This window comes from Ziziphus jujuba, chromosome 5, assembly GCF_031755915.1.
Source record: "Ziziphus jujuba cultivar Dongzao chromosome 5, ASM3175591v1".
Lineage (NCBI taxonomy): Eukaryota > Viridiplantae > Streptophyta > Magnoliopsida > Rosales > Rhamnaceae > Ziziphus > Ziziphus jujuba.
Window position 1 is genome coordinate 23,818,216 of NC_083383.1, and position 26,992 is coordinate 23,845,207.

The 26,992-nt window shown below is 31.4% G+C and overlaps 2 protein-coding genes and 1 pseudogene across 32 annotated transcripts in view; 1 reads left to right on the forward strand and 2 right to left on the reverse strand.

Moving 5' to 3' along the window:
* LOC112490010 (putative disease resistance protein RGA4) overlaps positions 1-26,992 on the reverse strand; it is a 136,114-nt gene that overhangs the window by 22,744 nt on the left and 86,378 nt on the right. For 12 of the 31 annotated variants that reach the window (XM_060817562.1, XM_060817564.1, XM_060817561.1 and 9 more), the window contains 4 exons: positions 18,341-18,419; positions 16,997-18,252; positions 16,768-16,868; positions 16,593-16,687 (listed from right to left, as the gene is read on the reverse strand). The gene's annotated coding sequence lies outside the window, so the exon portion shown is untranslated. Of the gene's footprint in view, positions 1-15,443; positions 16,194-16,592; positions 16,688-16,767; positions 16,869-16,996; positions 18,253-18,340; positions 18,420-19,089; positions 20,018-21,764; positions 22,519-26,992 lie in introns of those variants that run through there. The other 19 variants (XR_009639080.1, XM_060817580.1, XM_060817581.1 and 16 more) reach the window with 19 other exon arrangements.
* On the forward strand, positions 2,953-4,992 carry LOC107435957 (cytochrome P450 71AU50-like; annotated as a pseudogene).
* On the reverse strand, positions 23,751-26,625 carry LOC132803780 (putative disease resistance protein RGA3). Its single transcript, XM_060817300.1, has 2 exons — positions 24,143-26,625; positions 23,751-23,886 (listed from the first exon to the last, which is right to left on the reverse strand). The coding sequence occupies exons 1-2, from the start codon at positions 26,623-26,625 to the stop codon at positions 23,751-23,753; spliced, it is 2,619 nt and encodes an 872-aa protein (XP_060673283.1).

Here is a 26,992-nt window from a genome sequence, read left to right on the forward strand (position 1 = left end):
AATAGTTATGACATTTATGATTATTCATTAAATTATTTTTTTGATCCGCTTCATTATGTGTTTTCCATTTTTAATAAAGAAAAATGTGCCTCATTAAATCTTTAGAAGGTAATATTATACTAAATTACAAAATTAATGATGATTAATATTTTATTTATTTTGCATAAGTGTTAATAACTTTTTTAATTTTTCCATATACATATGAGGGTGTAATATACAATAAGAAGACGTCAACTTCCATCTCAATGAGTATGTATTCATGGAAGTTTAATTAATATTAAATTTGTTATGAAAAAAATACAATAGTTTACAAATTATGTAAAAATATATAAATGAGATAATATTTAATTTATTTGATAATTAATTTGTTATGAAAAAATATTTATTTTAAATTTTTTTATTCTAATTATTTTGGATGGAACTAGTTTTAGTTTTTTTGTATTTTAATTATTTTTATATTTTTATTATTTTAATCACTTTTCACAAAATTAAAAAAAAATGTAAAATTGAAAAAAAAAAAAAGGGGCGACGCATTAATACATAACAAAGTTGCCTAACATATTTGGTGACTTTTAATTTGTTATTTTTAGCGATTCATATATTTAGCGATGCTTTAAAAAGAAATTGCTAATAAATTTTTAGCAACAGTGTGAAGAAGCGTCACTAAATAATGTGTCGCTATAAGTGGATTGTTAGCATACATCGTTAAAAGTTACTATGCATCGTTAAAAATATAAAGATAAACGACTCTTATGGTGCGTCGCTAAAAATCTATCCGAGTCGCTAAAAACTCAAAGATAGGTGACTCTTATGATGCGTCCCTAAAAATCAATCTGAGTCGCTAAAAACTCAAAGATAGGCGACTCTCATGATACGTCGCTTATTGTTTTATGGCTTTAGTGGTATAACGTTAGGAGACTCCGTGCGATACGTCATTATTTATTTTGTGTAATGTATTTATTGCATCATTTATCAATGCGATTCTAGTAATGTGTGCTAGAACTAGAACTAGAACAAGCTTCTTTATGTGCCATTGTCATCATATGTAGTAATGGCTTCTAGCTAGTATTTATCCAGGGACAACATTTCAAAATATAGAAACAGCTGCATGGAAGTTAGTTTTGGACAGTTCAGAATGCGAAGTTCTTTCAAGGAAAGGAAGAATGGCATGTCACAACTCGCAGTAGTATTTTGATCAGTATACTCGAGGGAATTCAACCACCAAGATTAAGTTGCTGGAGACAAGTTAATACATGCAAAGGTGGGAGATACCTAAAAAATTGGAGACAAGTTAATACATGCAAAGGTGGGAGATACCTACATTTTTTACGTGCATCTAGTTCTAGTATAACAAGATTCATAAGCACTTAGCCCAACCTGTAATATTCTAGTGGCTTTTCATATTCTTCCATAGAATGATCATCTTCCTCAAACTCCAAATAAACTAAATCCAACTTTCGTAGATGTTCCTTCCCTTGTAAATTTGCAGTCTCTGACTGCTCAATGTCATGTCTCAAATTCCAAATTGTTAACTCACCTCTCAAACTGTTGAGGTTGCATACTTCACTAACCTCACCAATGCTCGTATTCCTCGGCCTTTAATTGTTTGATGTCATGATCAATCAAAACAAGACTACTTAATGTGTGAAGGCCAGTCAGTTCTCCAAGTCTACATGGCATATGACTCAAACCCTCACAACCATCCAACACAAGATGCCTCATGCTGACCATTTAATGCATATCTCTTGGCAAACTTGATAACTTCTCACAATAAGGAAGATTCAATGTTTGCAAATTCTGCAGTTTGGTGATAGAATTAGGCAGCTCTTGGATTTCATTAAAACTTGAAATATCAAGATATCTCAGGTGTTTTAGTTAGCCCATACTATTTGGTAGTTTCTTAATAGAAGAAAATCGTCTCAAATCCCACGCCCGTGACAACTGAAATTCCGAAAAAAATTTCATACAGTTTTTCAATGCCAAATTAGCTCCCAGATCATCCTTATCATTTAATGCAGGTAAAGAAAATAAAAATGTCGATAACTTATAATTATGCTTAAGCAATGGCATACACTTTTCAAAAATGCTGTACTGTCTAGTGAAAAATTAAAAGATACATGAACAAGATTTCCATCAAAATTGAAATTGGGAAGATAATGGAAATTGTATTTGGAGGTGAGGGTGTGTGAGTTTCTAATGTTGAAATCTAATATTAATCGCTGGTAAAAATCAATGGTTAATATATATATATATATATATTAGAGATGAGAGATTCAAACTCAGATCTTGTTCAAGAATTTTTTTTTTTTTTTTGAATAATGAATTAGAGCAAGATTCCTATATATTGTTGAGGCTTATATAAATTTGTACATAAAGACAATGTTGGACTAAATATTCTCCATAAGAAATTATATATATATATATATATAATGAAAAATAAAACCCCACAGTTTTCATATATCCAAATCCAAGTACTCAAACAATTATACCATCGTGATTGACGTCGTACGTCTGCCGTCGCGGATTCATACAAGAAACATAAAACAATAGAAAACAATAAAATACGAAACGAAAATAAAAAAAAAACAAAAACAAATAATTAATTAGCTGTCTTCTTGGTGTCGGACATTGATATTTATATATATATATATATATGGGAACTTATAATCAGCACAGCAACAACAACAATATGTGCATACATTCACAATAATAATAGTAATAATAATAATAATAAATAAATAAAACAACGAGAGCATATGCAATTATGCCTACGCACATATCGTATACATATTATCATTGAATTTAACTAAACTTTTGTTTTATCAATTGTCACTAACTCAAATATTTGTGGATAAATATCACATTGTCACCTGGCCTATCTTACTCACTTTTAGCTCCACTTATAGTTCCAATTTACTACGTGATCTTTTGAAAAACAAATTAAAAACCAATATGGTTTGGATTTGGTTCATACTTTCACTTGTTCTAGTTTTTCTCCTCCAACCATGGAAAAACAACAAGAACAAAAAATTGCCTCCAGGTCCAAGAGGGTTTCCCATTTTCGGAAGCCTCCATCTCTTAGGGGAATTTCCTCACCGTGATCTCCATCAACTAGCTAAACACTACGGCCCCATCATGCATTTACGCTTAGGTCTTGTCCCCACCACTGTTGTTTCTTCTCCTCAAGCCGCCGAGCTCTTCCTCAAAACCCATGACCTAGTTTTCGCAACCCGGCCATCCCATGAAGCAGCAAAGCACATCTCTTACGACTAAAAGAACTTGACGTTCGCCAAGTATGGCTCCTACTGGCGAACCATTCGAAAGATGTGCACTCTGGAACTTCTCAGCAGCCTCAAGATCGACTCATTCAGAGACATGAGGAAGGAAGAGCTAGGCCTATTTATCGAGTTTGTTCGAGAGGCGGCCAGAGATCAGGTTGCTGTTGATCTCAGCACCAAGATTTCGTCCCTTAGTGCAGATATGAGTTGTAGGATGGTGTTTGGAAAGAAGTATTTGGACAGTGAGTTCGATGAGAGAGGTTTCAAGGCTGTAATTCAAGAGGGTATGCATTTGGCAGCCGTGCCAAACTTGGGAGATTATATTCCTCAGATTGCTCGGTTTGATTTTCAGGGATTGACTAAGAAAATGAAGGCTGTTAGTAAAGTTTTTGATGATTTCTTTGAGAAGATCATCGATGAACATATTTAATCTGCAGGGGATGAACATAAAACGTCCAAAGACTTCGTTGATGTCATGTTGAGCTTCATGGGATCCCAAGTATCTGAATAACGCATTGAACGGCCTAACATTAAAGCTATCATTTTGGTACTCTTTTAATTATATATTTATATCGTGATTATTCTATTTTTATATATTTTTTTGAAATTTTATTTTATCTTAAAATCTAAGGAGATATAATTCTAAAAATATAAATTAAAACCAAAAAGTAATGTTAGTTAGGCAGTGGTAATATTTAAATTTTAACATGTCCATAGATATCTACTATAAAATTAGAACTAGGAAGAAAACTAGTAAAAGAATTAGTAGTTTTCATATAATTGTCCTTTTAATTTGTAACAGTAACAAGTACTACCACTCTTAATTAATTATATCTTAGATTTTTTTTTTTTGTTTTTTTTGGGTAAAGAATTAATTATATCTTAGGTGGACATATATATGCAAAGACAATCACACTAAGATATAAGATTTTAGTGTTATTTTATTATTTAATTATTTTCAACTTTTTTTTTTCCTTCTAGAAAGAGTCTAATTTAGAATTTGAAAAACAATTTAAAAAAATAAGCTATTGATTATATATATATATATATATATTTCAATTCATCAGCTTCAATATTTGTATAAATATGTTGTTTGTAGGACATGCTTGTAGCTTCAATGGACACTTCAGCAACAGCAATCGAATGGGCAATGTCTGAACTCATCAAACACCCTCGAATAATGAAGAGAGTTCAGAAGGAAATTGAAAAAATAGTGGGCAAGGAAAGAATGGTGGAAGAATCAGACTTGGAAAGCTTGGAGTATTTGAACATGGTAGTGAAGGAGACCTTGAGGCTACATCCAGTGGCACCATTGTTGCTCCCTCATGCATCCATGGAAGATTGCACGGTTGAAGGTTTCCGCATACCCAAGGAATCACATGTAATTTTCAATGCATGGGCAATTGGAAGAGACCCTCTTGCTTGGACTGATCCAGAAAAGTTTTTCCCGGAAAGGTTTGAAGGGAGTAGTGTAGATCTCCGCGGAAGGGACTTTCAGCTCATTCCGTTCGGTTCTGGACGGCGAGGTTGCCCCGGAATACAATTAGGGTTAACTGTAGTTCGGCTGGTTTTGGCACAGCTTGTGCATTGTTTCGATTGGGAGCTTCCAAATGGTATGTTGCCAACTGAGTTGGACATGACTGAAGAGTTTGGGATAACAACTCCAAGAGCTAAGCATCTGCTTGCTATTCCTACTTATCGCCTTCGTAAATAAGTATCTATATGCAATGTCTTTTATTTCAAAATTAATATTTATGTTCAATCTGATAACCACTTGTTTTTTTCACAGTAGTAATAAATTAAATCTTAATATTCTCAAGTGTGACTTAATTTTTTCTTTTGTCTTTTTTTAAAAATAGACCTTATTGATTATGTCTTAATATTGTTTGCAATGAGTTGCTTTTTCTGTCCGTTCCATGTACCAATGTTTTTCCTTTTTTATTTTAATGAATTTTAAGTAATCATTCCGTTCAATAAAATGAAAAATAACCTAAGTGTATAAAAGACAAAAATCTAAAAATATCATATTAAAAAACTCATATTTTCCACTCTATTGTCCATTAGAAATGATATTATAAATTTTAATAGCCGATGAGCAGTGGCAGACTTGAAAATTTTTTCAGGGACTAAACAGTGGTCCAAGGAATTATTTTCAGAGGTCATGTTGTTTAATGACACCACTTATTTTTTTTATTTTTTATTTTTTGTAATATTGGACATTTATATATACATAACATTTTTTCTGTTTCTATATTGTAGTTAGCCCAACAAAATAGATTTTTTTTAATAGATTGAATATCCTTCTTTTTTTATTATTTTCCTCTAACTCTATTTGGTTAGAACAATATGATTTTAATATTTTGACATTTACAATAAAAATGTTAAATTTATATAAAAAAGTCATTATTTAAAGCAAATAGAGAATAAAGGAAAATTATTTTAGATTTTGTTAGAAATTAGCCAAAATAAATTGAAAACTAGAAAACAACAATAAAATTAGTCATTAAAAATGAAGAATTGGCATCTTTATAATTAAAAGAACATAAACTAGTAATTAAATAAATATTATTTATAAATAACTATACTCTTTTTGTTTTAATTATATAATTATTTTGTTATTAACTAATTGTATTCATTGTAACTGTAAATGATCATTATTTTTAAAATTTGTAATTAATAAATTATTATATAGCATTTCAAAAAAATATATCATATTGTAGATAAACTGTAGTTAATAAGTATGATGGTAAATAATAAGACATAAGAAAATTTTTATAAATTTTCTATATAAATAATGGAGGCGATAAATTTGCCAAAAATTTATAATGAAAGCGATAATAACTATATTTACTAAAAAAATTTTAAAAAAATAATGAGAGGGAGCGCATGCCGTCTGGCCATATTTGGTCCAAATAATGCCTTCATCTCCCCACATTTTGATAGAGACATAGATAATTTATTAACCAAGTCAACTTCATTTAACATTTAATATATATTTTAAATATATAAAACTAATGACAAATATAATAAATAGATTTTTTCATTAAAAGCCAACTGCTTACATAAATTTCTATCTAGAACAAAAAACAAATAAATAGATATTATATTATTCAAAGAGAATATTTCTAGTTTTAATCATAAAATGATCATTCTACTAACTAGAAATTAAATAAGTATAATATAATTATATACAAAGAAATTGCTATGTATTACAAGTATGATATCTAAAAGTAGAACACAATCTTAGATAAGTGAGATTATTAAGATAAAACATAGATTAGTGAGAAAAGTGAAGAGAAATATGCAAAAAAGAAAATAATAATATTACTAAAACACAAAATAATAATAATAATAACAATAATAAAATCAAAAGCACTTAAGGATATGGGAAATTATCGGAAAAAAAAAATAAAAAAGAGGTCCAAAATAACGTGCAAAAGAGGGGGGCACAACCAAGGGCCCTACTTGGGTCTGCCATTCCATGTGTGAAGAGTTTAAAATAGTATTTCAATTTAATCAAAACACTACAAGAGTTTCAACCCTACATTGTTTGTATAGTCTATGAAAATTGGAAAATCTTATTAGAAAAGTGTCTCATTATAACTCGTTCAGTTTTTCTCTTATAGATTTTTTTTTTTTTTTTAACTTCTTATCTTTTTATATTCTACATGCCAATTATTGAAAAATAAGCTGAGTATTTAGATACGCCCAATAAGCGTAAAGTTGATCAAGATCCAATATCCTTATTTGAAAGGAATTTCTAATTGGGATGTGGAATTCCTATTTATATTCCACATCCCAATTATTGAAAAAATATTTTAATAAAAAAATAAATATACAAGCATTAATAAAGTATACATAAAAAAATAACTTTTCATCAAATCTCATTTTCCTATTGAAAAATCAATCAGTACTTTAAATTCATTATACATTTTATTTTTAAAAATTAAAATGGCAAACGTATTTTTAGATGCACTAAAAATCAGAAAAAGAAAATTACAAATCTATCCACCACCAAATGGAAAAGTAAAATAAAATAAAATAAAAGAAATGAGTATGCAAAAGGGAAAGGAAAAAAAAAAAAACTCAATCGCTAACAAGTACAAAACTAAATTGAAGTACTGGCTATTGTACTAAATATTAAGATTAAAAAAAGAAGGGAAAAAAAAAAAAACTTTCACATCCCATCAATTTTCTTCAATTACAAAAAAGAAAAAAAAATTGCACATCCCATCAATTTTCTTCAATTACATTTTTCATTCTTTTGGTCTGCTGCAAATTGCCCCAAAAAAAAAAAAAAAAAAAAGAAGGTCGAAAAATATAGGCATAAAATATATAACAATTGCCCATAATAACTAGAAACACATGATACAGTCCATGCCTACAAACACCATACGACTTACGATTCATTCCAATTTCCAAGCAACAGCATCCATAAACCACTGTAGCTTCAAAAGTTGCCCAACACAAAAAGACTCATCAAAATTCTGCTTCAAATATGTCCAAGAAATTAATATTTGCTTGAACAAATTTATAATACAAGTTAAAGAAAAATAATAAATTGAAAGGGGAACGAACCCACATCTTTAGAAACAAACCTGCGTAATATCTAGAACAAAGGAACATAAAGCTGGACATCACTTGTCACACATGTTCAAATTTCTAGCCTAAAAATATTAGTAAAAGGTAAAAGAACAAGTTTAATTATAAAACAATTTTGCATCACTTAATTTATGAAAACACAAAGTGTATATATATTTATTTACCTGACAAGCAATATTATTTGGGGATTGCGAGTTTTGGAACGAAAATGAGAATCCTGTATTATTTTGTTGAAGCAATTCTTGAAAACTTGTTGGTTGAAACGATGCATAACGAGTCCATAACATTCAATTACGCACATTACAACTTTGTTGCTGGAAGTCTGAACTTAACAACAAATCAATATAATAATCAATGATTAATAATAACTATTATAATAAGTAAAACAAATAAGTCTAAAGACATAACTATTACCAAAAAAAAAAAAAAAAACGCTAAGGAACATTTACTGACTGAGAATGGGGAACTTCCAATATCCTATATATGACTATTGTCAACTAGATGAAGTAAGTGTGATGGTGTCAAAGTTTGCATTTTCCATGGAACGCCTCTTTCTTTCCAAGCTTTGAGAAGGATTAGATAACCCTTTTCTTTTCTTTTTTCTTTTTTTTTTCTTTTTTTGGGGGTAAAAGCTATCTCCATTACAAGAATCGTAATGATAGGAGACATAATTAATGTTTCGTTCAAAATAAAAGCCAATATTTCACAAAGCATTGTTTGATATGGTAAATTAATGTTTCGTTCAAAATAAAAGCCAATATTTCACAAAGCATTGTTTGATATGGTATCGCTTTTAAATTACCAAACAAAAGCTGATGTTTTAAAAAGTATTACCTAATACTTAAGAAAAGTCGACGTTTTTTATTAATAAAAGAACCGCCAAAATATATTTAAAAAACTGACAATTTTCTAGAAAAGCATCACTATATGTATAGTAATAACCGACATTTTTATGAAAAAACTCGCTAAATATATAATAATAGTTTATGCTTTTTTAAAAAAATATCGTTAAAAATCTAAAAAAAGCCGATGCTTTTTTTAAAAAAGCATTGGCTATTGCATAAATTATCAGCGGATACTTTTCAAAAAAGTGTTAGTAAAAATTAATGCAATAGTTAACACTTTTTAAAAAAAGCATCGGGTTTTCTCCTCTTTTTTTTTTTTTTTTTTTTTTTGAATGGTACTTTAATATTGTCAAATTTGGATTGTTTAATAGCTAAGCTTCATGAAAATAATTAAAATAAATATTTTCATAACCAAATAATATTTCAAATAAATTAAATATTTTGTATATGCATTAATAATTTTTTAACATAATTTTTTCATGTGCAGTATGAGGATGTAACTTGGTCACAAGATAATATCAACCAATTTGGAGCTAAATGGGCATCAATTATGATCTCAGACCTTTCATTTTAATGGGTATGATAGTTTAATTGCCTTTGTCTGTACATAACTATATAAAATAGTTGACCAAATTGTAAAAATATTACATGAGTTAATATTTATTTATTTGAAATATTATTTTGTTATGAAAATGTTTATTTTAATTTTGTTATCTTTTAATTATTTTGCATGAAGCTTAGTTATTAAACAATCCAAATTTGATAATATTAAAGTACCATTCAAAACGAAAGAATAAAAATTAGACCAAAAAAGAAAATGGGGGCCATTTTACCATTTTGGTCTATTCTAATTAATTTTTTTTCATTTTTTCATTTTTAAATTTTTGGCCTGTAAATGGTTTAATTTTTTTTTCCACTTTTTTAATTTTTATTTTGGTATTTTGGCATAATTATTTTTAAGCTATGGTAAAATAAGGTTATTTTTGTTCGATTAAAATTTTCAATATTATTTTAATTTTAATTTTTGTTCTAATTTTAAGTCAAAAATATTTAATTATGATTGTTGGTATTTTAATTTAAATAAAAATTAATGGATGCAATTTTATAAATAAAAAATCATAAATATAAAATGGAAAAATAAAAAATATATTTTTGTTAAAATTTAAAACAACTTTATTTTAAAAAATAATTTTAAGTCCAAGAATATTTTATTATGATTGTGGGTATTTTAATTTAAAAAAAAGAAATTTATACATTTTATTTCAAAAATAAATATAAATATAAAATGAAAAAATAACAAATGTATTTTTTAAATTTTTTTAAAAATATTTTTTTATTTATGAAAAATAATTATAATGTTATGCTGATATCGGTACCGTTAATTTTAACAATTAAAAATAGACCAATTTGCTATGTCAAGATCCAATGCACCCAAATCAATAAATTGTTAATAGCATTATTGTCTTTCTATCATTTTTTGGAAGGTAAAAGTAACTACAAATTTAAGTAAGGGGTCTTTATGACATGTCAAAAAAGTGGAGGTTTAATTTGGATTTATATTATTTATTAAAGGTATCAGTGAAATATTTAAATATGGAAAACTAAAAACGATATTAAATATAATTTTCCAAAATCATAAGGTTTAGGTATAATAATAATAAAACTAAGGGATTTAAATGAAATTTTTTGAATGATAAATGTACTAGGGTTCCATAGGGTGTATCAAAGAATGTAGATGTACTGATAAAGAAACATGAATAGGAGAACTAAAATTTTGTCATTAACTTAGAATAAAAATTAACAACTAAAGATCTCAAAAATCAATAAAGCAAGTATCGTTCTCAACTTTGATATGAAAGATTACCCACAAATTGCGATCTTGATTATGAATTGAAATATTAGAAATCACTCTTGCACTCTCATTCCTTTCAAACGAAGCAATATTCCTCATGAACTTTGTCCAAAAATTATATTAATCATTTTGTTAACATCCACAAATTTACATATTTATATATTTATTTATTAATTATTGTTGTATTTGTATAAAAACATAAACGGTCGCCGACTTCATACTTGTGGTGTTTACATTGCTTTGTTTTTTGCTCTCTTTATCAATATCTCAGCCTTTGTAAATTGCTTGGCCTTTGTTTTCGTTTCTCTCTCTTCCCATTTCCCTGCAGCAATTCTCGCGAAAAGAAAGAGGTGTTAGTTTATATATATATATATATATATAAATTTTTTTTTTGGCTTTAGATATGGTATGGGAAAGAGGGCATGTCAACGAAGAATGAATTTCAGTTTGCATGAATGAATTTCGGTAGGCACAATGTTAACAACAACTGGGTATAGTGCAAGTCTTTTTTTTTATTTTGGCCTATATGAGTCTCACATATTTCTGTTAAACTAAAACGATGAATGTTACTAAAATGATACTAATTTGACATTTAGGAAAAATGCAAAAGGGAGATTTGCTTCATGTTAAACTACAAGGGACAAATTGAAACAACAAAAGGGTAATTTGTAATTTCCCTAATAAAAACTTTCAATTTACATTTGACGTATCTGTTGGAGCAGTGGAAGAAAGTTGAATGACTAATCACCTTGCGGATTCGAGGTTGCTGGTTCGACTCTTAGCAAGCCCTATAAGCTTCTCATGTGCATGTTAGTATGCTCAAATTATAGCTGGTAGAGGGGGCTGCAAAAATTATATATTGATTGGTTTGGACTCCCAGAAAGGTATGAAGGACAGACAAATGGTATACTGATCCAAACAGCTTTGTGATACCCATCAGAATTTTTTTTTTTTTTTCAATCTAACATAAAAAAATAAATGGTGGTTCAATTTGTACACAACCATTTCAAATTTTCATTATTTTTTTTAATCCAGAGCATGCACTTTTAGCCCCTGTTTTGGCAGGAATGAGGAAAACTATAGAAGGAATGAAAAACTGAAAAATGGAAAAAAAAAAAAAAAAACTCGTATTTTTCCTTCATCCTCTTTTCTTCACTAACCAAACAAACCATTTTCACTCCTACTTTTTCACCCCTTTTTTTTTTCTCTCTCTCTCTTCTTCTACTTTTTCACCAACAACAAACAAAACTACTGGCTTATTACCAAAAATAAAATAAAAAAAATTAAAAAACAAAGCTCCTGGCTAGGCTTTTTTTTTGGTAGAACATTTTTAGGCTCGGCTGCTTTTCAGATTTACAATAAAATTATAGGCACATGCTATTCACGTGCACAGAGACACCGGCTCCACCGTTATAAAATTTGATAATTTGACCAAAATGTCCAACAAATTCTGAATGGTCCCAATTACAAATTTTTTAAAAAAATACTGGTTTAACCCCAAGCTGCATGGATGGTACCAGAAGACAATTTGCCTAAAGTTTTCCAATCTATACAAAGATTCGATATTTTAACCCCAAGTTTTCGTTGGCAGGCAATTGGGCAAGATTATTATATTAATTGATCACATATGGTAAATGTTTTAGGGTCTTACATCATTTCATAATATTTATTGGTTTTATTTCAGCCAAAAATAAAAATAAAAAAAATAAATCAAAACATTTATTGGTTTTAATTTTCAATTTTTTATTAAAACTGAAAGATATTCAAATGTAAAATATTAAAACTCTTTTTTAAATCTTACATTTAGGTAAAAAACCAAAAATTGATACAGTAATTTTTTTAATATTAAATTATATAAAATTTCATATTAAAAAATATTAAAAATATTAATTTTAAAATTTTATATTTTAATATTTTTTATATTAAAATTTGATAGAATTTAATATCAATAATGTGATATTGTTTTTAAGCATTGTTAATCAAATGTCAAAAAGATCCAAGTTATAATAAATTAAAATTTTAAAAATTTAAATTATAAAAATTAAAAGATACTAAAATACAATTAATTTGTAGGAGAGAAACAAACATACTCATTAGTTTTTGAAATTTAATAATTATCTATCATTTCAAAGGATGAAACCATAACTTCATTTTATATGCGTGTTTTTTTTTTTTTTAATTTCCAATTTTCAAATTCATTATCTTTTTTTTTTTTTTGGTGGGGGGGGGGGGGGGGGTGGTTCCCTAAAAAAATGAAAATGCTATAAATATAAGGATGCATTCAGAATCAGAAGCACTGTGTTTTGTTCATCTGGGTCACTCCATTTGCACAGAGTACTATCATCAAACAGGTTTTGAACAACTCATAGCTTCTCCCAAGTCCCAGCAAACACATCATTAAACCCTCAAAACCAAGCAAAAAAATACACACAACACAGAATTCAACATATTCAACCATTCAGAAACAATTCAAAATCCAAAACCCAACTCTCCAAAAACATTTTTTTTTTTTTTAAGAAAAAAATACAACGTAAATGTTTTATCCACTTGGTGTGGCGGGCTGAGCTTCGGGAGGAGGAATAACAGAGACTTCAACAGCAACAGAAGCAGAAGAAGAATGATCATGGGAGAGCAAGGTCCACTAGTGAGGGAGGGGAGGCAAGGGAGGGTAAACGGTGGGCTTGCGCTTGACGTCCCATGGCTGAGTCTTGCGTGGCCGAGTCTTCCTGTGGTGCGCCGTGGCCTTCTTCTGTGGCCTGGACGAGCATTCTATCACCAACCCACCAACGTGCCTTGGCGCTTCTGTCCGGAACACACCGCCACTGGGTCCCAGCAGCAATGCTGTGAACGGTGGGTTACGCAGTGATAACGCCTGAGCACCAAACATGGCGGACGCGAACATTTGTTCCTCTGCCTCTTCTTTTTTCTTTTTTCGGCTCTGTTTCTCCCAAGAGCTTTTGGTTGATTGATTGAAACTGTGAAAATGGGTTTCTTTTTCTGGACCTTTTGTTTTTTTTGCGGATTATATACGTATGTTATCTTTTGGAGAAGGCCCTTATTTTTTTTATTTTTTTTTAATTTTTTTGGTGATCGTTTGTGTGAAATTTATATGGATAAGGCTGGTTAAATGTGTTTTGTTCTTGGGCTTCCTCTCGATGGGGTTTTAGGTCCAGGTGGTTCACTTTCCACTTGGGCCTTCTATTTTTTTATAGCCATCTTTTCTCCAAGGATATTTCATTCAATAAAGATGCTATGATTTCTCAGATGCAGTTTCTGAAAAGCTTCTTAGGAAGTTGTTTTGCAAAAGTTAAAAAAAGTTTTGAAAAATCAGTATAAAAAATTATCCCAAATATGGTCGAAAAATACTTTTTTTTTCTTTTTTTTTTTTTTTTCCCTTCTAATCCACAAGTATGGGAGTTGCAACCCTACTTTGGATTCCGGATTTTCAAATTCTGTTTGATATGGTTTTTGGGATTCTGCTTGTGGGAGTTAACTTGAGGCTCCATACGGTACTTTTTAAAGCGTGTAGACAATTTTTTGAAAAAAGTTTTAGTCCTTCAAAAGTTGAAAATTAAAGCCAATGAAGTGTAGTTTTTCAAAAAACTCTTTTGAAGAAACAAAAATTGTAAAAAATAGATTATAAAAATTTTACCACATAAGGTCCTGAAATAAAAGCTATAGAAAATACATTCTCCAGATCATGTTTGTATTTCAGTTTTTATTTTTTATTTTTATTAATTTTTTTTATCAATGATTTATCTAATATGCAAGTAATGAATTCACATTAAAGAATCTTGTACTTTTCATGTATTTGGTGTTCTTAAATTGACTTTTTTTTTTTTAAATATTTCTTGATATAAAAACTCAGTACTTAAAACATTATTTTGTTACAAACAACTGATGAAAACAAAGATTTGCACCTAGCAGAGTTTACTGAGAGTGAGTGAGTTCTTGACTGACCATATATGCATTTATCCCCTGTTTCCTCCCCATTAACTTTCTATAGGATGTTAATAAATTTTAGTTCCTAATGTATGATTGAAGGTAATATCTATTTTTTCTCTTCACAAAATGGTAGAAGCCATATGAAAATATGTAGCTCAGCTAAGAAAGGTGGGCAGAGGACAGGGTAATGATTCATGTATGTTGAAATGATACTTCATAAGCTGTAAAAAGAATTGTCTAGAAGTATACTTTTTGCATACACCTTATGTTAGCATATGGGACAGTCTAATGTTTGAAGGGATTTGATTCTTTTATGAAACCATTTATTTTCCATGTAAAATTCTCTGTTCCTCAGTTCTTTTTCTCTACTATAGCGAGCATCAAATTTATTTCTGAATGCTTGTCTTGGCATAACAATTTAAATCCTTTATTTATGAATTGATAAACTGAGGCTTCAAGAGATGCTAGTAATATTATATTGCATATATTGGTTCACCTAAATTTTATGAATAGGTTAATGGGGAATTTGAATAGACTAAAGTCTATAGACATGAATTTTTTTTTGGCTCTTATTCTGTTTATCTCTTGAATATTTGTTTTACTTACATACATCTTGGAAAATACAAAGTTGTTTTCTTGAGTAACTCTGAAATGTTCATCAATTGTGATTTGCATGAGGCTGTTAAGGTACATCAATTCGGTCTTACACAAAACAAAACAAAAAAAAAAAAAAAAGGGAAAAAAAAAAAGAAACAAAAAAAAAAATTAAAAGAAAAAAAAAAAGAATATATAGTTTTTATAAATGTAATTACAAGAGAAATAGGTTAACAGTGAATTAAACAACAAAAAATCTACCATTCTTGTACTTGAAGAATAAGCACACAAAAAAAAAAAAAAAAAAAAAAAATCTAAGATGGAGTATGTAAGAAAAGTATCCTGTTTTTCAATGCTGTTACATTCACAACTAATAGTTTGATAAAACAGAAAAAGAGAGAAAATCATAGAAATTTGGCCAAGAAGAAAACTCAGTGATCAATCTATTGAGTATCGAGTATTAATAGAGACATAATACTTTCTATCTTGACTAAACTGTATACAGAAAACATTTTTTAACTAACTATAATAACTGACAATTGGCAGCAACTAATATGATAGAAGACCAAAGAAGTTAAGTTGATCAGATGGAAGCTGCTGTTGTGGAAACTGACGGAGTGAGCTGAGCTGAGCTGTAGTGCTTTCTTGATGATGGGCAGGAATGAGCTTTAAAGCTTTAAAGCTTGTATCTTCTCAACAAAACTATTGGAAATTCAATACTAAAGAAATAATCAGCACAAACAAATTTACAAGGTTTAGTCCGGAATAGACCTGCATCGTTTGTGACACAATCCAAGAAGTTCTTTGACCATGAACTAAGCTTGATGCAACATTCTTTCTCTTGGTACAGATTTCTCCAAACCCTTAAACCAGCCCAAAATCCCCTCTACACCCTCTCTCTCTCTCTTTCTCACAAAAAACTCACCCTGAATGTTTCTTAACAATACCAAGAGAAAGGAAAACTAAGAACAAGAGGTTACAAGGAAAAACAAGAACAATGGCGACTGACCAAGAACTGAAAGCTTCTGTTGCAGCGTATCTGTTTCTGCTGTTGAGCCCTCTTTTATAAGCATCTAACTGTTAAAACAGAATATTGCCGAGTCAGCTTCAAAATGTATGGCTTTGCTTAAGGTTCTGTTATTCTATTTTAGGTTGAACAGAAATAAAAATGTTGAAAAAAGCAATTTCAAGCCGTTAGTGAGACCAAATGAGCAGCGAACAAAGCTACCGCATTGATAGGTTATTTGACTAAAAATTTACTGAACTAAAAAAACTCAAGCCAGCTAGCCCTCAGTTAAGTTAAGTTCAAGTCTGCCTGTACATATAGACAATTTACAACACTTAAAATCATATAAACAGATAAATATAAGGGAATACACAAATACACACGCAGAGAACATATACTAATGGAAACAATGAAGCCAACATGCTGCAAAGCACTAACAAACTTATGATCACATTGAGAGCAGGCAATACCTTTAAAATTCAAAGCCAGCACAGGAATGGATATTGGCAACTTGACGGTGATATATTGGAATCCAAGAATGAGTTGACAATTAAATCAGTAAAACCTGTAACAATGGAGATCATAGTAAGAATAAGAGATGGAAATTGATCTAGTTTCCAAAAGAGATTTATGCATGTAAAGTACCAGTGGAAACAAGACATCTTTATGCGAAAGAGAGAAACACTATTATTATTCCAGGAACATGTTCTTGATATCAGTTATATTTCCATCTCCAAGTTGTCAATCTAACAACAAAAACTCAAAAGACTTTAAAATGCCACAGGGAAAAAAGAAGAAGTGAAAATTATATATATACTTTTTAAAACAATAAATTTTGGAATATTCATAAGTAAAAGGAAATGATTTTCTTAACTTGATTTGAAAAGAACAGAAGGAAAGATATGCCTGCTGCTTGATATATATTTATCTAGACCAGGAAAGAGATAAAGAAACAATGCATCTTAGTGAATGTTTAAAAACCATCCTTCTGCAAGCATGTAAGATTATACTGGTTTAAGTGCCTGATGAGCTGCTGAAACTTCAAATACTTCACCTCCTATCTTTTCTCCACTTACATAGTTCAAAAACAGGCGTTAGTCATAATGCCTTGTACCACCGGACAGTTGTAGTTAGAATGCTTGCCTAATTGCCATATTCACCGAGCCAAAGGTAAACCCTTCAAAGTCAGCCAGTCCACCTCCAAAGTTTAATCAAATCCAGTAACATAATTCAAGAACAGAGGTTAGTCATAACTTGAATATATATAATACATATAGTTAATCATATTTGCATCATGAAATAAAACATCTTGCATAACAGTCTAGAGATGTTTCAACAGTAAGCAACCATAAAGAAAAGCATGTTTAACTACGTACTTTGTGTAAATGCCTGATCTAGCTAGGTAAAGTGTTATAATAGGATTGTAGTGATAATAAAACTTGGAACTCAAAATTACACACCATGGCTAATCATTTCCATTAACTTTGTCATCAGCTCAGTCCAAACTTTATAACCTATTTCTCAGTCATGCCACACTATTCTCTTTTTCAACATGGAACTGCCACAGTTTCCATTTCTGAGACAACAATCTGCACTATCACAAACAATGTGTAAACCAGAATGCGGTCTTTCTAATTTCTACAAGGAGATACTTAAGGATAGGCATACATAATACAGCTAAACCAAGTTTTAATTAAGTTTACTCAGAACAAATAGAAATATTTAGTTTGGTTTATAGCCTGAGAAAATGGTGATAGTCGTCTATTCAATCAAGTGAAAGCCTCTATTGCATGTCATCTCGTATAGTGTCACTCTGACATCATTTATGTTATGAGTTATGACCCATCTTAATCCTAAAAGCAAATTGATTTGAGTTTGAGAAGAAAATGCTTACCTGCTTTGCCATTTTATTCCCAAACTGATATCACTCCATGCCTGGGACCTTCAATGTGAAACTCTTCCACCAAGTTATCAGCATCATATAATACAAACTGAAGCTTCTCAAGCCAATCTCTAAATTGATGTTTTTGTCCGCATCAGCAACAAGTAGAGCTTCCATGTTAGATATGGGTTTGTGTTTTCAAGCTTCAGGCAATCCAATCTCATTTGAGTGTTGCAGAGCTCAACTGCCTAAGAATTGGGGCAGAGACAAATTTTAAAAAATAAAACAACATATTAAAGTTGGTGATTAACATTAAAAGAAATGACAAATTACTACCATTGTTGCTTATTCCATGAGTGCTATGTGTGATGGATTCATAGTTGATTTTGGACAAGCATCAACACAATTTTCAAACCTGGCATTAAAGAAAAATCAAACTAATAGCTTAGATAAATGGGAAATTCAATAGCTGAAACTAATATATTGCTAATAAAGCTTGCAGAAATAGGAGCTAGAGACGATTCATTTGACGAGGCAGAGCATCTACATAGCTCAACCATATACAGTGTAAATGACATGCATATATATATATATATATATATATAACTATTCTACCAAAAATATATATATATCAAACTAGTTTTTGAATGTCACCTTTACCATTGTGAAATTGGGAAAATTGACCCAGCCGAACATTGTTTATGATAAGTCGCTTGTCAACTTTAAAGCATTAAAAAACAACGGTACACAAAGAACTTCCCAAAGCAAATAATCATAACAGGAGAACTGATATTAACAATTAATACTTAAATTCTTGCATTAATAAAGATGTATATATATAGACGTGTGTGACAATTATATGTGAGCAGTTTCATATATTTTGCAAAGGTGAGAAAACTCAAATGTAAGATAGTATAGTTACTTAAGAAGAGAAAAATTTAAAACTAGTTCCAATGAAGCTAGTTTACGACTAACTTAATTCCCCTGTTGTAACATGCAAGTAGCATGCATCCGAGTTTCACTCGAACTCAACATTTGGAATGTGGGCAATCTTGGGCCAGTCCACACCAGATGTATTATTATACCTTTGTTGTAACATTGGGCACCGATTAATGGGCAAATCCGTTAAACCGTGTAACATCTGGCCTTCTGGCAATGAATTCAAATTGGGGCACTCAGCAATTTCAAGAGATTCCAGTGATGAGAGGTTGCCCATAGCTTCAGGCAATGACGTCACATTGGGGCAATCCCTAATCTCAAGAGATTCCAGTGATGAGAGGTAGGCCACACCTTCTTGTGGAAGAGATTGTAGGTCATCAATGCCCACAATGATCATTAGCACCAATTTGGATAGAGATTGGAACGATGATGACGGCGATGCACCGGAACTAGCTTCCTTATGTGCCATCATCATCGTCCCACGTAATGGCTTCGAGCTTGTATCATGTAGTACTAACCTTTCAAGAGATGGAAATAGTGGCATGGAAGTTAGTTTTGGACATCTCTCAATCCAAAGGATCTTCAGGGAAGGGAAGAATGGTTTTATGTCACAACTAGTAGCAGTATTCTGATCATCATCAATATACTCCAGGCAATGCAAGTCAACAAGGAAAAGTTGCCCGAGATGAGGTAATTCATGCAAAGCTGGGAGATGCCGACATTTGGTACATCCATCTAATGTTAAACCAACAAGATTAGTAAGGGACTTAACCCAACTGGCAAAACCCACTCCCAAGTACCCATCAACTCTCAATGCTTTTAAATTAGGATGTGGCCGAAACAATTCTAACGACTTTTCGTATTTTTCCACAAAATGATCTTCCTCAAACTTCAAGTACTGTAATTTTAACTCTTGCAGGTGTTGCTTCTCTTGTAAATTTGCAGTATCTGATTCATCAATATCAGGTCTCAAATTCTCAATGAATAACTTACCTCTCAAACTGTTAAGGTTGCGTAGTTCACCAACCTCGCCAATACTCGTATTCCTTGACCTCAACTGGCTGACGTCATGACCTGGCAGAACAAATCTGCTTAATGTGTGAAGGCAAGTCAGTTCTCCAATTCTACTTGGCATATGACTCAAACTCGAACACCCATCCAACACAAGATGCCTCAGGCTGACCAGTTTATGCATATCTCTTGGCAAACTTGATAACTCATGACACTTAGCAAGATTCAATGTTTGTAAATTCTGCAGTTTGGTGATAGAATTGGGCAGCTTTTGGATATTTTCAAAAATTGAAAGATCAAGATATCTCAAATGTTTTAATTCTCCAAAACTATTTGGTAGCTTTCTCATAGAATAAAATATGCCCAAATCAAGTGCCCATAATAATTTAAATTTCAAACAGTTTATCAGTATCAACTCTTGCTCATGACGTAAATATGTATGAAGAACAAATAATGTCCGCAGCTTATAATGATGTTTAAACAAGGGCGATACACTTTTCAAAAATTCTGTACCACCTAGTGAAAAATCAAAAGATACATGAAAAAGATTTTCACTAGAACTGATAGAACCTTTATTTATCAAAACACTACTAGTTCCTGCCACTGACATTGCAAGATCATGCATGAGATCATGCATTTTGCACCACCTGATGTTACCAAAATAATCTTGCTCTACTTCTTAAAAAAAGGACCTCCATAGTAGATCCAAAAAATATCCATAACCAATATCTTCTGGAGACTGGCTTTGGTCTGCCTTAATAAAACCTTGTGCCATCCACAAATGTATCAACATTTGCACATCAAACTCATGATCTTTTGGAAACAAACTACAATAAGCAAAGCAATGTTTCAAATAAGAAGGGAGATGATTGTAACTTAGCTTGAGTGTTGGTATAATATCATCTTCTTGCTGAGTTACTTTTGCAAGTTCATTATCCTTAAAGAAGGACCACTCAGTTTCGGGATTTTGGAAGTATAGTACACTTCCTATGGTCTTTATGGCAAGAGGAACTCCCTTGCACTTTTCTAAAATTGCCTTTCCTAAATCCACAATCCTTGGGTTGTTCAGATCTTGAACTTGCCTAAAGGCCATTTTCGAAAATAAAGACCATGACTTATCATTCTCCAAGCCATTTAACTTAAATGGCTGGTCATCTAATGTATGGCTTAACTTGGCAACATTCTCACTGCGAGTAGTTACCAGAATTCTGCTACCTCTTGCCCCACCCATTAACAAAGACTTTAACTCAAGCCATTTTTTACGATCTTCATTCCACACATCATCCAACACAAGAAAGTATCTCTTTCCATCTATTTGTTTCCTAAGCAAATTTTGCAACTGATCCATTGCAAGATGTTGATCTGGGCTAGTATTGGTGGCAGATTTAATGATATTGCCAACAATTGGTCTCATTTCAAAGACATCTGAGATACATACCCACAGTCTTGGCTCAAAATGCTTTTGGACCATGGCATCGTTGAAAACAAGTTGAGCAAGTGTTGTTTTTCCTAGTCCTCCAATACCAACAACGGTAATGGTGGAGACATTCTCTTTAGTTTCATCATCCTGCAACAAAAGTTGCAAGATTTTCCTTCTTTCATTATCCCTCCCAATTACTTCTTCCTTGCGTACAAAAGAGTGGGTCTCTCTTGCTTTAGTTGAGACTGATTTTGTCTCTTCTACACGCTTTTCTAAGAGAAAGTCTCTTTAACTTCTAATTTCATCTAGAGACTCTCTAATTTCTTTTATTCTATGACCCATCTTTAGAGCAAAAGCAAGTTGATTTGAGCTCGAGAAGAAAATGCATACCTGCTTCCTCATTTTATTGCCAGGCATCACTCTACGCCGCACAGCTTCAAAGTCAAACTTGTTCACCAAGTCATCAGCGTCGTACACAACAACCTGAAGCTTGGTGAGCCAACCTCTAACTTGATGGTTGTGTGTCTGCTTCTCCTCTGCATCAAGAAGCACATCTTTGATTGTAGACATGGTGCTGTTAAGCTTTCGGAGATCATTTTTGACACCCCAAAGCAATCCAATTTCTTCGAGAGCAAAAGAACCCAACTTCCCAACAATTGCTTCAGCAATACTGAAGAGAATATTTTCTGCCATTGAAGAGAAAGCTAGAAGTCAACGGTGCAACTTGGTGTGTATAAAGCTTATAATAGGGAGATTGAAAGTTGTTGTGCAAGTGAGACGAAGAGCCTGAGCTTACCAATATTTATAACTAAAAAGCACCGAAAAGGAAGCTTCATGGAAGTTTCGTAGAAATTACACTGTAAGTAGATAATTATCCACGTAGGTTCTTCTAGTTAATTCCTAGATTTGCTAGAGTATTGGGCTGAAAGGTTTGGTGTTCTTGTATTGGGCTTCGCCTCTTATTGTTGGTGTTCTTATTTGGGCTTTTGTTATCTTGGCTAACAGTTACGAAAGTATATATTTCTTTTCTTCAATGTTTGAAAAGTATCAAATATGTGGGGGTGATATGAAAGCTCAAACGTAGGATGGATGAAACGAATAGAATAAAGATCATTAACTTTTTGAACCTCAATTTGGAAAGTATTAGTTACTTAAAATCCTTCAATAACATAATTAGTTTACAAGGTTCTTTGCTTTTGCCAAAAGCAATGTTATATACTAATTCCTTGCTTCCTTTATTTATTTTTCCTGAGATAGCTTATTAGCAAATGCAGTAGAATATTGCCTTGTGGAGCGAAATTTGTATCTTATTTATTCTTTGGCTTGTGATAAAGAATTGAGGAAAGTACAGAAATACTAGGGTAATGAAAGATCAAAGAAAGAAATTCATTCCCTCTTGAAATGGATGTTCATTTGTTTTTCTTTTTTATATATTTTAAAGAATGTTTCATTTATATCTCCTTAAATTTGGGATAAATAAAAAAATATCTTTCAAATAAATTGTTTACACATTCTGGTGGCAATATAAATTACTCTTATACCTTTAGAAAATTAAATCACCTTTAAAAGCTTTTTTTTTTTTTTTTTACAATAATTAATTTGAAGAATTCAATTTTTTTTCTCTATTTTGTTAATTACATATTATTTAAACTATGTGATAATTTCTCCCATTTTACTTAAGAAAAATACTATATGATAATTTGAAATGTGATAATTTCCCCCTTTTTATTTAAGAAAAATACTATATGATAATTTTAATTATATATGCTTTTTTAAACAAGTCTATTTGTTTAACAAATATATTTCGCTAAATGAAAATTATAATATATTTATTTAAATATATTTAATAAATTATAATACATTTTAATAAGTTTCGTTAAATATATTTGACTAGTTATCACTTAGTTAAAATTATCACATATATATTTATATATATATATATATACATATTTATATATATATATATATATTTAAATCATCAAAAAAAAAAATTTTTACCCAAAAAAAAAAGATGGATAAAACATTTAAAGGTAATTTAATTAAACTAAGCATACAAGGGTAATTTAATTAAACTAAGCATATAAGGGTAATTTACATCTCCATAAGAGGGTATAAGTAATTTATTAGAAATCTATAAAATATTTTTATATTTTATATAGGTGTGGACATAGATTGGATTGGTTCGGTTTTAAACTAAAACACAACCCAATCCATACTTTTGGTTTACCTAATAGAAGAATCTAATCCAAACTATTGAAGTTTTAAACCCAAAACAATCCAAACCATTTATGATCAGTTTGGTTTAATTGGTTAATCGGTTTGTAATCGCATGCTGATTTCGAGTATTAAAGCAAAGAATGAGTATTGCTTGTAAAGTTACCGTAATGTTGAAGCTGCCATAAGTCTTGAAGCTGAGAAAGAACAACAAGCTGATGTTGAGTATTGAAGCAAAGAATGAGTGAGTCTTGAAGCTACCGTGAATCTTGAAGCAGATAATATGAAGAATGAGCAACTGATAGTTGAGTATTGAAGTAAAGAAATGAAAAATGAGCAACAACTGATAGCTTGTTTTGTCATGAGTTTTCATGGCTGTGATGGTTGAAACTTGGTTAATGGCTATATTGATGGTGGCGACAGCAAGGCAACATAATGATAAGGCAGGCTGTTGTTTAGGGTTTCATTTCATTTTGGGATATGTTACAAAATATATATTAAAAATTAATATATAAAAACAAAAAAAATATATATATACAAAATATATAATATACTCCAGGCAATCCAAGTTATCAAGTGTAAGTTTCTGGAGACGAGGTAATTCATGCAAAGCTGGGAGATGCCGACATTTGCTACAGTCATATAAACTTAAATCAACAAGATTAGTAAGGGACTTAACCCAACTGGCAAAACCCACTCCCAAGTACCTACGCACTGCCAATGCTTTTAAATTAGGATGTGGCCGCAACAATTCTAACGACTTTTCGTATTTTTCCACAAAATGGTCTTCCTCAAACCCCAAGTACCATAATTGTAAATCTTGCAGGTGTTGCTTCTCTTGTAAATTTGCAGTATCTGATTCATCAATATCAGGTCTCAAATTCTTAATGAATAACTTACCTCTCAAACTGTTAAGGTTGCGTAGTTCACCAACCTCACCAATAGTCGTATTCCTTGGCCTCAACTGGCTGACGTCATGACGTGGCAGAACAAAACTGCTTAATGTGTGAAGGCAAGTCAGTTCTCCAAGTCTACTTGGCATATGACTCAAACTCTCACACCAATCCAACACAAGGTGCCTCAGGCTGACCATTTTATGCATATCTCTTGGCAAACTTGATAACTTAAAACACCCAGCAAGATTCAATGTTTGTAAATTCTGCAGTTTGGTGATAGAATTGGGCAGCTTTTGGAGTTTACTAAACCTTGAAAGATCAAGATATCTCAAATGTTTTAATTCTCCAAAACTATTTGGTAGCTTCTTCATAAAATAAAATCTGTTAAAATCAAGTGCCCGTAATAATTTAAATTTCAAACAACTTTCCATACAGTTTATCAGTGTCAACTCTTGCTCATCATTATTTTGTGGACAAAATAATGTCCGCAGCTTATAATGATGTTTAAGCAAAGGCGATACGCTTTTCAAAATTTCTGTACCACCTAGTGAAAAATCAAAAGATACATGAAAAAGATTTTCACTAAAACGGATAGAATCTTTATTTATTAAGACACTACTAGTTCCTGCCATTGACATTGCAAGATCATGCATGAGATCATGCATTTTGCACCACCTGATCTTACCCGAAACAACTTCCTCTACTTCTTGAAAAAAGGACCTCCATAGTAGATCCAAAAAATATCCATAACCAATATCTTCTGGAGACTGGTTTTGGTCTGCCTTAATAAAACCTTGTGCCATCCACAAATGTATCAACATTTGCACATCAAACTTATGATCCTTTGGAAATAAACTACAATAAGCAAAGCAATGTTTCAAATAAGAAGGGAGATGATTGTAACTTAGCTTGAGTGTTGGTATAATATCATCTTCTTGCTGAGTTACTTTTGCAAGTTCATTATCCTTAAAGAAGGACCACTCAGTTTCGGGATTTTTTAAGTATAGTACACTTCCTATGGTCTTTATGGCAAGAGGAACTCCCTTGCACTTTTCTAAAATTGCCTTTCCTAAATCCACAATCTTTGGGTTGTTCAGATCTTGAACTTGCCTAAAGGCCATTTTCGAAAATAAAGACCATGACTTATCATTGTCCAAGCCATGTAACTTAAATGGCTGGTCATCTAATGTATGGCTTAACTTGGCAACATTCTCACTGCGAGTAGTTACCAGAATTCTGCTACCTCTTGCCCCACCCATTAACAAAGACTTTAACTCAAGCCATTTTTTACGATCTTCATTCCACACATCATCCAACACAAGAAAGTATCTCTTTCCATCTATTTGTTTCCTAAGCAAATTTTGCAACTGATCAATTGCAAGATGTTGATCTGGGCTACTATTGGTGGCAGATTTAATGATATTGCCAACAATTGGTCTCATTTCAAAGACATCTGAGACACATACCCACAGTCTTGGCTCAAAATGCTTTTGGACCATGGCATCGTTGAAAACAAGTTGAGCAAGTGTTGTTTTTCCTAGTCCTCCAATACCAACAATGGTAATGGTGGAGACATTCTCTTTAGTTTCATCATCCTGCAACAAAAGTTGCAAGATTTTCATCCTTTCATCATCCCTCCCAATTACTTCTTCCTCGCGTACAAAAGAGTAGGTCTCTCTTGCTTTAGCTGAGACTGATTTTGTCTCTTCTACACGCTGGTCTAAGTCGAAGTCTCTTTGCCTTCTAATTTCATCTAGAGACTCTCTAATTTCTTTTATTCTATGACCCATCTTTAGCGCAAAAGCAAGTTGATTTGAGCTCGAGAAGAAAATGCATACCTGCTTCCTCATTTCATTGCCAGGCATTACTCTACGCCGCAAAGCTTCAAAGTCAAACTTGTCCACCAAGTCATCAGCATCGTACACAACAACCTGAAGCTCGGTGAGCCAACGTCTAACATGATTGTTGTGTGTCTGCTTCTCCTCTGCATCAAGAAGCACACCTTTGATTGCAGACATGGTGCTGTTAAGCTTTTGGAGATCATTTTTGACACCCCAAAGCAATCCAATTTCTTCGAGAGCAAAAGAACCCAACTTCCCAACAATTGCTTCAGCAACACTGAAGAGAATATTTTCTGCCATTGAAGAGAAAGCTAGAAGTCAACAGTGCAACTTGGTGTGTATAAAGCTTATAATAGGGAGATTGAAAGTTGTTGTGCAAGTGAGACGAAGAGCCTGAGCTTACCAATATTTATAATTAAAAATTAGAATCCATTAATCTAGCTTGGTTTCCAAAGTATATATTCTTTTCTTCAATATTTGAAAAGTATTAAATATGTGGGGTGATATGAAAGCCCAAAACTTAGGTTGGAAGAAACGAATAGAATAAAGATTGTGAACTTTTTGAACCTCTCTTTCCTTTATTTAGCTCAACTTGAAAAGTACTAGTTACTCAAAATCCTTCAATAACATAATTAGTTTACAGGGTTCTTTGCTTTTGCCAAAAGCA

Coding starts and splice junctions, on each gene's coding strand:
- LOC132803780 (XM_060817300.1), bottom strand. CDS start 26,625: ATGGCAGAAAATATTCTCTTCAGTGTTGCTGAAGCAATTGTTGGGAAG. Junction 23,887..24,142: donor GATAACTTGGATTGCCTGGA/GTATATTATATA, acceptor CTCAACTATCAG/TTGCTCATTCTTCATATTAT.